This window comes from Macaca nemestrina, chromosome 10, assembly GCF_043159975.1.
Source record: "Macaca nemestrina isolate mMacNem1 chromosome 10, mMacNem.hap1, whole genome shotgun sequence".
In the NCBI taxonomy this organism is placed as follows: domain Eukaryota; kingdom Metazoa; phylum Chordata; class Mammalia; order Primates; family Cercopithecidae; genus Macaca; species Macaca nemestrina.
This window is the reverse complement of record NC_092134.1, coordinates 110,896,874-110,909,120: the sequence shown is the minus strand read 5'-3', so window position 1 is coordinate 110,909,120 and position 12,247 is coordinate 110,896,874. Positions and strand designations below refer to the sequence as shown.

General features: G+C 39.4%; 1 protein-coding gene across 5 annotated transcripts in view; it reads right to left on the bottom strand.

The window, feature by feature from the left end:
* Window positions 1-947: 947 nt before the first annotated feature.
* The window catches only part of SINHCAF (SIN3-HDAC complex associated factor), a 46,449-nt gene continuing 35,149 nt past the window's right edge, over window positions 948-12,247 (bottom strand). For all 5 annotated transcript variants that reach the window (XM_011745735.3, XM_011745734.3, XM_011745738.3 and 2 more), the window contains 2 exons: window positions 8,244-8,394; window positions 948-3,275 (listed from right to left, as the gene is read on the bottom strand). In XM_011745735.3, the coding sequence (XP_011744037.1) occupies window positions 3,116-3,275; window positions 8,244-8,394 (311 nt within the window). In that variant the 3' untranslated portion in view covers window positions 948-3,115. The remainder of the gene's footprint in view (window positions 3,276-8,243; window positions 8,395-12,247) is intronic.

Sequence of the window (12,247 nt, the reverse complement as noted above, 5' to 3'; positions counted from 1 at the left end):
GCTCTCGACACTTGGTGGTAGTGATAGTAATCATGTCAGTGGTCCAGTCAGCAGCAAGGCCATGCAGGGAGCACCCAGCTGGCAAGGAACTGAGGGGGAACCTCCAGCTGACAACCAGTGAGGTCTGGGCACTCAGTCCTGCAGTGGCAAGAACTGAATTCTGCCAGCCAAGTGAGGCTGAATGAGTTCTTCCCAAATCACCAGGTGAGAATGCAGATGAGACCAGGAGCTTTCTAAAGGACCTATCTACACCATGCTCAGACAGAAACTGAGACGCATTTGTTTTAAGCCACTAAATTTGTGGTAATTTAGGACATAGGAATAGATAATACAGGTACTGTCAACTTCCTTAGTTACATTGTTAATTTCATAGCAACTGTATTAGGTGGCAGCCAAATCATCCAGACTATCCCAAAGCAAATTTAATACTAACAGTAGTATAAAAAGTCTGGACCTTTATTACCTTTCCCAGGTAATAAAACAACTGGTTTCTAAAAGTTTGATATGGATTACACCTCTTAGGATTCCTCATAATCCTGTGACGTAAATATTCCCATTAATTATTTAACTCATATGACTAACAAAGAGCAGAGCTAGGAACTTGAGAACCAGGGTCCAGCCCCTGATGCCACCACCCTTCCAACTTTTATAGTTTCCCTAAAGTCTCAACTATGTTTCCCATATGCCCATAGACAGTAATAAAACCACAGACAGTAAAAAGTACTGGGAACATTTTGTTCTTCCTTTTAAATCCATCTTATCCACTAGATTAATAATTGTGCACATCAGTTAAAATGTCTTTTATTCGAAAGTCTATGTCTCAGTACAGAGGAATTTATTCCCTTCATGGCTTGTTATTAATACTAAGCACTTAAACTGAGTATATGTGAAGGCCAAAAACATTATTCTTACTGAAGACCTGTCAAACAAAGCCACAAAACAGCTCCTTTTATTTTCTAATAAGACTAGATTTATTCAATACCCTAGTAAAAGTTTTGATTATAAGTATCCAACAGTATAAAAAGTACAAAACAGATCTGTAGATTTCTAATATATTAATACAAAGTGCATGACTACATACAGTACACCCTACAGGCAAAGAGAGGTGGAAGGGGAAAAAGAAGACTGTGGTTGAGGTCTAGTAATAAATAAATAAATACAGAAGTAGAGATGATCCATATTATAGTATATTCTACCACCAATACTGCAGCCAAAATGTACAAAAAAAAAAAAATCATTTCAAAATAACTCAGGAGGATGATAATGGCTGGACTTTTGTAATTCACCTCAAAGACTGTGTGGGAGAGCCGACTCAACTCACTGTATAGTCTGTGCATATGGTGGCTTGTAGCATGTAGGTTTTTTCCAAAAGAAGGAATTATAAAATGTTTAGATTAAGAACTATAAAACTACAGGGTGCCTATAAAAGGTGGCTTACTCCTTGTTATTATTATACTACCCAATTTTTAAAATGCAGTTTAAAAAATAAGCACTGAGTCTTGTTATGACAAGGCAGGCAAATGCTTCTCCCTCATTCTGAAAAGACTGAACTGGCGATGCTTTTGCTGACTATTCAGAAAAGAGGCAGTAAGAGCACACTGTGGTTTGGGTTCCAGTGAGAGGCTTTTCATGGGGATCTTAGGATTGAAGAGTGCTAAGTTCAGGATATCTCAATGTTCAGAAAGCCTGACTAAAAGAAGCCAAACCAAAACCATTTAACATGAACACAAACCTCTTTTCTTTTAGTAAATTTTACTTTTAATACAGAGTGAAAGAAAATAATAAAAACTTAATAGGCTAAAACAAGTCAAACACCCATTCTACACAGATAAAAACCTTCACAAAGGTCAACGGAAGTAATCCAGAGCTGAAACTGAATTGTGCAGATTTTCAATGGTCATCAAAGTCATGTAACACAAACAAAAGTCAATTATATTTACACACTCAGCAAGCCCTCTAAGAAATGTGCCCCAAAAAGCATTAACCTTTGTTTTGTGCCATCCTGAAGACTTGCACATTTTATTTTTCAGATAGCTTAACATTTTTAATAGAGTGTGCTCTCTACCGTGCGGTAATGCTTTGGTACTATTCATACAGGGTCTCGCCTGTCCTAAAGACTTGCCATTTCCCAAAGAGGAGCTTTTGATTCTGCTTTAGAAGTTTTACATAAATTAAAATCTTTATCAAATATTAATATGAAGGGAGGCACAGGATGCAACATATATAGTCAAGTTACCTCTCTGTACATTTAGAAATTACTTTCTCCTCCAAGGTATTTGCAACATAAAGCTCAGTCTGTCCTGCTTAATAATCAGTAGTACAGGTTTGAATCATCAGAAGCTTGGCAAGACCTTAATACTTCAGAATTATCAACAACTACCTCTAGGGGCAAGTCCATGTTACTGAGTTATGACAAATGTATTATCGTGAGGGAAAACAAGAGTAGCCAGCCATCTTAAAAAATGCCCCAACCACTGCTTCTCAATACAGAAAGACTAAAAACTACATACAGTTTATCATACAACAAATCCCATCTCTGTCCCCTGAAATTCCCCTAGTTTCATTCATTAGAAGGGGATTAAAAAAAAAAAAAAAAAAAGACTTAAAGAGCACTTTACAGCAGCATTCAGCTTTCCTATGAAATACTCAGCATCTTAAATATTATGTACAACTCTTTTTTTAGTAAGCTAGACACTGGCTTCAGAGTTTGTGGGACTGGGGGAAATCAACCCATTCAAAACTACTCTAGAAATTGTGTTTTGGCAGAATAGCAGATATCCAAGTTAAAAATAGGAGGGTCATTTGAGACCAGCCTGGCCAACATGGTGAAACCCCGTCTCTACAAAAACTAAAAAATTAGCTGGGTCTGGTGGTGGGCACCTATAAACCCAGTTACTTGGGAGGCTGAGGCAGGAGAATCACTTGAACCCGGGAGGCAGAAGTTGCAGTGAGCTAAGATCACGGCACTGCACTCCAGCCTAGGCAACAAGAGCAAAACTCCATCTCCAAAAAAAAAAAAAAAAAAAAAAGAGGGTCAGTTTGTTGCTTTGTGGTCTTTTCAAAATTTAGATGTTTTTTTTTTTTTTTTTGTTCCCCTTCTACATAAAAACCTCAGTCACCACTCCTGAGTGGAGATGGGCAGAGGCTCTGGCCCCTGCTCCTCTGGCTTCTCGGCAGCTGCTTTCTTATTGCTGCAGCAAGGCTTGAAGAGATGTGTGTCAATGAGGACTTCCCCAAAACGGCCTTTATAGATGATCCCACAACATATCTTCTGTCTAAAAGAAAAAAATGGAGAACAAGATACATTAATAAGAAAAATAGGAATACAAAAGAAATCTATTATTATAACTGCTCAAATATAACCAAACAGTTGTGCTTCTACAATCTTGCACATTCCAAGTGAAAGGGCTCCTAGAGTAACCCCAGTTAGCTAGAGAAGGGGAATTACCCAGGTCCCTTAAAGGCCACACTGGAATCTTCTCAAATATTGAGGAAGATGGCATTTTGAGAGACAGCAGTCAGTTTCAAAGGCTGCCCCTGATGTTGTTAACTACAAAATCACCAACTCTTGAAAAAAAAATCAGCCACCATAAACAGGTTGATGCAGCTAGCAATTTTTTTATATATTTATTTTTTTTTTCTTTATCAATTCCTAAGTGCTTGAGTGGTAATTTTTAATTAAATACTGACTAGATAAAAATGCACCTGTAATCCCAGAAGTTTGGGAGGCTGAGGTGGGCAGATAACTTGAAGTCAGGAGTTTGAGACCAGCCTGGCAGACATTGCAAAACTCCATCTCTACCAAAAATGCAAAAATTAGCCAGGCGTGGTGGCACGTGCCTGGAGTCCCAGCTACTTGGGAGACTGAGGCAGGAGAATCACTTGAACCCAGGAGGCAGAGGTTGCAGTGAGCTGAAATCACACAACTGCACTCCAGCCTGGGAGACAGAGCAAAACTCTGTCTCAAAAAAAAAAAAGTGTGTGTGTTAGCAAAGGCATCACAATAAGAATGCCCACAGACCACATATTCTAAGGGAAAGAAGATCATTTCCTATGAAGCCCCCTGCAGGCCCCTCCCCAGTCCCATCCCCACCTCATCTCATCCTCTCCCCACTTAATTGTAGGTTTATCACTCCCTTTTCTTTATACTTATGGTTTCACCATATGTTGGTATCTCTAATCATACTGCACAGTTATCCACTACACACACACACACACAGAATCACAATGTATTCTGCAATGCTTTGGTCAACATTAATTGAGATCCATACATACTGTTATAGAGCTTTATTTCATTTTGACTTATGTATAATATTCTACCCTGTGAATATATAACACAGTTTTATTTAGCTACCCTTATTTTAATATATAAATCAGTGGATACATTCTAAAGTTTTTACTAGTTTATACTGCTACCATTTAGGAATGGGAACATCTTCAACTTTACTCAAAAACGGCCATTTATCTACATGGTTATAACTATTTACACCTATAACTGACAGTGTTCTCATCATTCCATACCCTCTCTCCAACATTTGGTAATAGATTTTTTATTTTAGTTTTTTCACCAACCTAATGAGTGTAAAACCGTATCTCACTGAAATTTTAATTTGTATTTCCTTGATTTTCAAAAAGTTTGAACACATTATCATTTAATGAGTTATTTCGTGATTCCTTTCTAAGTGTGTCCATTTTTCTGTTGATTTATCTTTTTCTTCCATTGTAGTTGTCTGTATATTCCAGATACTAACCCTTTGTCAGATATATGTGCTGGATATCATTTCATTTTCTTTATGGTGTTATTTGATGAATTTAAGTTCATAATTATAATGTAATCAAACCTGGAAGTTTTTTTAAATGCTTAGTACTTTGTCATAAAAAATCCTTTTCCACTCAAAAGTCATATTCTATTTTCTACTTTAATGCATCTGTAATTGGTATTTGTCTACGGTGTGAGGTAGGGAACCAAGCCCAGTTTTTTCGCATGAATAACCATGTTGTTTTTAATATCCTAGCAACACTTATTGAACAGACCATTTTCGCCCATCAATCACCCCCACATCATGTATCACATAACAAGTGCTATATACATATGTGGGCTTGTTTCCAGGCTCTCTATACTATTCCACTGGTTTATTTTTCTATTCCTAGTCCCAAAACACATTAATTACTATGGCTTTATAACGTCTTGATTTCTGTTAGGGAAAGTTTATTGACATCTTTCTTTTTCTTCTGAAGATGCCTATTTTGGGCCTTTTGCTTTTCTATATAAATTATAAATTAGCTTGTCAAGTTCCATAAATATGTTGGGGTTTTGACTGCAATTACCCTGAATCTACAAAGTGATAATCTCCCTAACAGTCAGTTTAATAATATCTATGAATGTGCTATACCTCTCAATTTATTTAGGTGTCTTTAAATGTTATTCAATGGCCAGGCACAGTGGTTCATGCCTATAATCCCAGCACTTTGGGAGGCCAAGACGGACAGATCACCTGAGGTCAGGAGTTTACTATCAGCCTGGCCAACATGGTGAAACCTCATCTCTACTAAAAATACAAAAATCAGCAGGGTGTGGTGGTGCACGCCTGTAATCCCAGCTACTCCGGAGGCTGAGACAGGAAAACTGCTTGAACCCAGGAGGTGGAGGTTGCGGTGAGCCAAGATTGCACCACTGCACTCCAGCCTAGGGTGACAGAGCGAGACTCTCTCTCTCTCTCTCTCTGTATATATATATATATATATATATATATATATATATATACACACACACATATATATACACACACACACACATATATATATATGAATGTTCTTCAACAATATTGTATGATTTTTACATAACTCCTCCAAAGGGTTTTTGATATTTTACTACTACATTATTTTATATTTCCTAACACTAGGGTAAAATGTATCATTCTAATGCCAAACTGCCTAGATTTAAATCCTGCTCTACTTATTGTGTAACCTTAAACAAAGTACTTCCTTCCTCTTTGTACCTCTGTTTTCACATAATGCTTCACAGAACTGTTGTAAAGACTAAGTAAGGCCAGGTGCAGTATCTCACACCTGTAATCCCAGCACTTTGGGAGGCCAAGGCAGGCAGATCACTTGAGGCCAGAAGTTCAAGACCAGCCTGGCCAATATGGCGAAACCCATCTCTACTAAAATACAAAAGTTAGCCAGACATGGTGGTGCATGTCTGTAGACCCAGCTATTTGGGCGGCTGAAATGGCAGAATCGCTTGAACCCAGGAGGCAGATATTGCAGTGAGCCAAAATAACACCACTGTACTCCAGTCTGGGCTACAGAGTGAAACTCTCAAAAAAAAAAAGATTAAATAAATGCATATATTTAAACCATTTATAAAGTACTCATACTATGCGCTAGGCACTGTTCTAAAGCGTTTACTACTACTGGTACTACCACTATCACTGCTACTACCAATATTGTATTGGTTAGAACATTCTGTATAATGCTGAATAGAAATGGTGATAGTCAACACTCTTGATTTGTTCCTGATCATAGAGAAAATGCTTTCTTTTTATCACAGTTATGTATTATGTACTTTGGTACTTTTTGTAAGATTCCTGTTGTCTAAGTAAAAAAGTTTCCTTCTATTCCTATTTTGCTAGAAGTTTTGTTTTAAACCTTAAAGGAAAGTTCAAATTTGTCAAACTCCTTCTCTGCACCACTAAGAAGACAATACCTTTCTTTAGAACCTATCAATGTGGGCTGGGCACGGTGGCTCACGCCTGTAATCCCAACACTTTGGGAGGCTGAGACGGGTGATCACCTAAGGTACGGAGTTCGAGACCAGCCTGACCAACAATGAAACCCCTTTTCTACTAAAAATACAAAAATTTAGCCAGGCATGGTGGCGTGCGCCTGTAATCCCAGCTACTTGGGAGGCTGAGGCAGGAGAATCGCTTGAACCCGGGAGGCAGAGGTTGCAGTGAGCCGAAATCGTGCCATTGCACTCCAGCCTGGGCAACAAGAGCGAAACTCCATCTCAAAAAGGAAGGAAGGACAGAAGGAAGGACGGAAGGAAGGAAGGAAGGAAGGAAGGAAGGAAGGAAGGAAGGAAGGAAGGAAGGAAGGAAGGAAGGAAGGGAGGGAAAGAAAGGATGGATGGATGGAAGGAAGGAAGGAAGGAAGGAAGGAAGGAAGGAAGGAAGGAAGGAAGGAAGGAAGGAAGGAAGGAAGGAAGGGAGGGAAAGAAAGGATGGATGGAAGGAAGGAAGGAAGGAAGGAAGGAAGGAAGGAAGGAAGGAAGGAAGGAAGGAAGGAAAGAAGGAAAGAAAGAAACTGCTGATGTGGTAAATTATATTAGTTGATCTTCTCATGTTCAAAAACCAATCTTACATACCTAGAATAACCCTAGTGGTAGATGATGTATTGTTTTGGTATCAAATTTATATCAGCCTTAAAAATGCTTGGGGCCTATGCCCTATTTTATCCACAGTCTGGAAAAGCCAGTGCATAGGCCCCAATCATCTGTTCCTGGATGTTTAGTACAACTTGCATATTGTGGCTTTTTTTTTTTTTTGAAATAGTCTTGCTTTGTCACTAGGCTGGAGTGCAGTGGTGCAGTAATAGTTTACTGCAACCCTAACCTCCTAGGCTCAAGCAATCCCCTCACCTTGGCCTCCCAAAATGCTAAGATTACAGGTGTGAGCCACCACGCCTGGCCCGAATCAATTTATTATGAGATTATCTCGTTTTTTCACTTTTTCTTGAGACAGCTTTAGCAAGATGCCTTTTTTCTAGTACTGTACCCGCTTCACCTGTATGTTCAAATTTATTGGCATAAAGTTGTCTATAATATCCTATTTTTTAAATGTCTGCTTTATCTATACCTAAGTCTCTTTTCTCTCTCCTAAAATTGCTTATGTGTATCATCTCCTTTTCCTGATCCACTTTATCTCTAGTACTTTTTTGGTCACGTCTTTTTGAAGGACCAACTTTTAGTTTCACTGATTCTCTCCACTGCATATTGTCTTTCTACTCCACTTATCTAGCAATAGGAAATGTAGGTACCTTGATGTGATTTTTATTTTAAATAAATTTTAATAGGAAGAACATACAAAATCCCACTTCTCTGCTCAATTCCTGCTTAATCCACTGCAATCGTGTGTTACCAACTGTTTGCCAAATGCCATTTAATTGCTAAGGAAGTAGGAAAACACTGCCTGTAATTAAGATGGTTTGCTGGTTAGAGAGATATTTTCTGTTTCTTTTACCTTTTCCAGTATGTGAGATCTAAAAAGGAAAAAACTGGTGTTCTGTTAGAACCAGAAGCCATCTCTGTATCTGAGCCGTCATCTGACTGGTTACTGTAACAAGGAGATTGAGCTGGGGAGGCACTTGAGGTGGTACTGTGAGCATCAGAATCTGCAATAAAGATTAAAAGAAAAAATAAAATTTTCAATTTCATTACATGTAATTGCAACTAAACCTCAGCATAGGACACTGTGAATCAGTTGGTAAAAAAGAAAAAGTAAAAAAAATTCATTTTCTATGCACTACTGGTATTTGAAGATATTCACACTAACATGTTTTTTTTAAAAGTGAAGAAGATGGAATAGACATACCCTTTCCTATTCCTCCTGCTTATACAACTAAAATCCCAGGATATTATATATAAAACAAACCTAAGACTCCCAAAGGTGACGACCATCTAGGGAGCTCACGACCCAAGGCAAGCCATGGTGGTGGGTTCCTTAGTTTTTCTGGATTTTCCTTTTGCCTCATAATCCCCAGCTTTGGAAGTGACACAGTAGCCACCCAGAAATGCCAATGGATACAGACAATCAAAACAAAAACAAAACAAAAATCCAAAACCCCAGTTAAAGCCTGATCTCTCTAGCAAAGAACTAGGAAAAGGGCAGCCTAGCCAGACAGAAAACGTTTCTACACAATAACCTTCCTATTCCAGCCAAACCCACAGAAAAAACTGTAGACACCTTTCCTAAGCCCAGCAGAGGCTGAGGTGAAGAGCCTATATTTCCACCCTCACAAGACTTGGAAGCACCCCGACACCTACAGCAGGGTGGTGTCACAGGAAGCCTAGCTAAGTCAGGATTTTCGTTATGGCCCACTAACTACAAGGCCACCCTCACCAAGTGAGAGCCTGAACTCTCCTGACACCCAGTAGTAACGAGGAGCCTCCCCTCCCCCCAATCTCAGAGGTCAACGGAGGATGAGAGAGAAACCAGAATTCTAACACCTGGCAGTAACAGGGTGGTTACGCCCCTCCCTCTTTCCCTGCTCTGAGGGGTGTCAAAAAAGCCAGTTAAAACAGAAGGGTTAAATAAGACCCAGAGTCTCACAACATAATCTGAAAATGTCCTGGTTTCAATAGAAAAATTACATCAGTCCAAGAATCAGGAAGATCTCAAACTAAATGAAAAGGCCAACATTAAGATGACAAAGACATCAGAATTATCTGACCAAGATTTTAAAGCAGCCATGACAAAAATGCTTCAGTGAGCAATTATGAACATGTTTGAAATAAATGAAAACACAGCCTTGGCAAAGAAACAGGAAGCCTCAGTAAAAATAAGATAGAAAACTATAAGGACAAAATAAATGGAAAATTTGTAACTGAAAAAAATACAATAAAGAAAATAAAAACCACAGTGGATGGGCTGAGCAACATGGAGGGGAGGCAGAAAGCAAACAGTGAAATAGAAGAAAGAACAACAGAAATTACCCAGTATGAACAACACAGAAAACAAATGAACAGAGCATGAGAAACCTGTGGGGCTTAGTCAAACACACATCTACATTCATGTCAGTGCAGTCCTGGAGGGAGAGGAAAAACAGAATAGAGGCGAAAAAGTACTCAAATAATGTGGCTGAAAACTTGTCAAATTTGGTGAGACATAAACCTAAGATTCAGGAAGCTGACCAAAGCCCAAACAGAATAAACCCAAAGAAATCCATGCCAAAACACATCATAATTAAACCTCTATAAACTAACCCAAGAGAAAAATCTTGAAAGCAGCCAAAGAATAATGACATTATACCTATAAAGGGAAAACAAAAGATCCTGATTTAATAAGGAATAAAAGCAGTTCATTAGATGCAGAGCTAATGCTGATTTAATACTTTGCCTGTTTACATGAAGAAGATGTCATATAAATGTACAAGTCAGAAAATAAGTTTCTTGGTTAACAGTCATTGTGCTATAAGGCTGTTGTACTGCCACGTCACAGTAAGAGCAGTATCATAAACCTCATAAACACAGGTAGGGCCGACCATACACCTTGTCCGTCCCAGGACACATGGACAGAGCAATCCTTCAATTCAGATAACCAATCAAGTACTTATTAAATATTTATAAGACATCAAATCCTATGTTTTATGCTGCATGGAAAGAAACAGACTAAAGAAAACTTTGGATTTTTTTAAATTTTTATCTTTTGGTTTTCCTTGAGACCGGATCTCACTGTCACCCAGGCTGGAGTGCAGTGGCATGACCACAGCTTGCTGCAGCCTCAACCTCCTGAGCTCAAGCAATCCTCCTGTCTCAGTCTCCTGAGTAGCTGGGGCTACAGGCACACACCACCATACTCAGCTAGTTATTTTTTTAATTTTTAGTAGAGACAAGGTCTCATTATTTGCCCAGACTGGTCTTGAACTCCTAGCCTCAAGCAGTCCTCCCACCTCAGCCTCCCAAAGTGCTGGGATTACAGGCATGAGTCACCACACCTAGCCAAGAAAATTTGTTTGTTTTTGTTTGTTTGTTTAAAACAGAGTCTCACTCTGTCGCCCAGGCAGGAGTGCAGTGGCACGATCTCAGCTCACTGCAGCCTCCACCTCTTAGATTTTCTTGCCTCAGCCTTTTGAGTAGCTACAACTACAGGTGTGCACCACCACACCCAACTAATTTTTTTGTATTTTTAGTAGACAGGATTTCACCATGTTCGCCAGGCTGGTCTTGAACTCCTGGCCTCCCAAAGTGCTGGGATTACAGGTGTGAGCCACCACACCCAGTCAAGAAAATGTTTTCTGAATAGAGCTCACAAATATTTTATATTAACAAAAATTTACATAAAACAGCATAAAATTAGGTATCTAAAACAAAGAAAGCACCGTTAGTATTTTTAATATGTTAACTTAGCAACAAACAAAATCCTCAAGAGTAGCAGGCTTTAAAAGAATGAGTCTAGTGGGATGTTTAAGACTTCCTAAATAACTAACATCAACAGACACCTCTATGCTGCTGAGGAAAACTCACTCCCCTAGGAAGTACTTAATAGCTTTAAACTATTTGAAATTTCAATTATCTGACTATTTTTTGTTTTGTTTTGGGAGACGGAGTTTCACTCTTATTGCCCAGGCTATAGTGCAATGAGGTGATCTCGGCTCACCACAACCTCTGCCTCCCGCGTTCAAGCAATTCCCCTGCCTCAGCCTCCCCAATAGCTGGGATTACAGGCATGCACCACCACGCCCAGCTAATACTGTATTTTTAGTAGACACGGGGTTTCTCCATGTTGGTCAGGCTGGTCTTGAACCCCCAACCTCAGGTGATCCTCCTGCTTTGACCTCCCAAAGTGCTGGGATTATAGGTGTGAGCCTCCACACCTGGCCCAAACTGCAATTTTAAGTCTTAAAAATTACGTAGGATTTGGAAGGCACCAAGGAGTGATTAGATGGCATCAAGTCGGTAGGGACAACAGGCAAAGTCAACAAGCAAAGTTGTGGAAGCCAAACACACTCCAGGACTCGCTCAAACAAAAATAGGACCTTCAAACACTTTCTAGGAATTCTCAACTGTATTTTACAGCAAGCAGAAATCACTGCAGATTTTGGAAAGGATGACACAAAAAGAATACCTAACATTTATAGAGGAATTTATTTTGTTTTACAAAGCCATTTTTTATTTGATTATCCCCAGTTCTCTGATTAGAAAATTACGGTTAAACGTCAAGTGACTCCAGAATCACACATCTGCTAGTGAGAAGAGCCAAAATTCAAATCCAGATCTGTAACTCTAGGTCCAATGCCTTTCCAGTACACCACAAAATGTCTCGAAAAGAGAATACAGGGCTGGGCACGGTGGCTCAGGCCTGTAATCCCAGGACTTTGGGAGGCCAAGCAGGGCAGATCACCTGAGGTCAGGAGGTCAAGACCAGCATGGCCAACATGGCAAAACCCTGTACCTACTAAAAATACAAAAATTAGCTGAGCATGGTGGCAGGTGCCTGTAATCCCAGCTACTCAGGAGGCTGAGGCA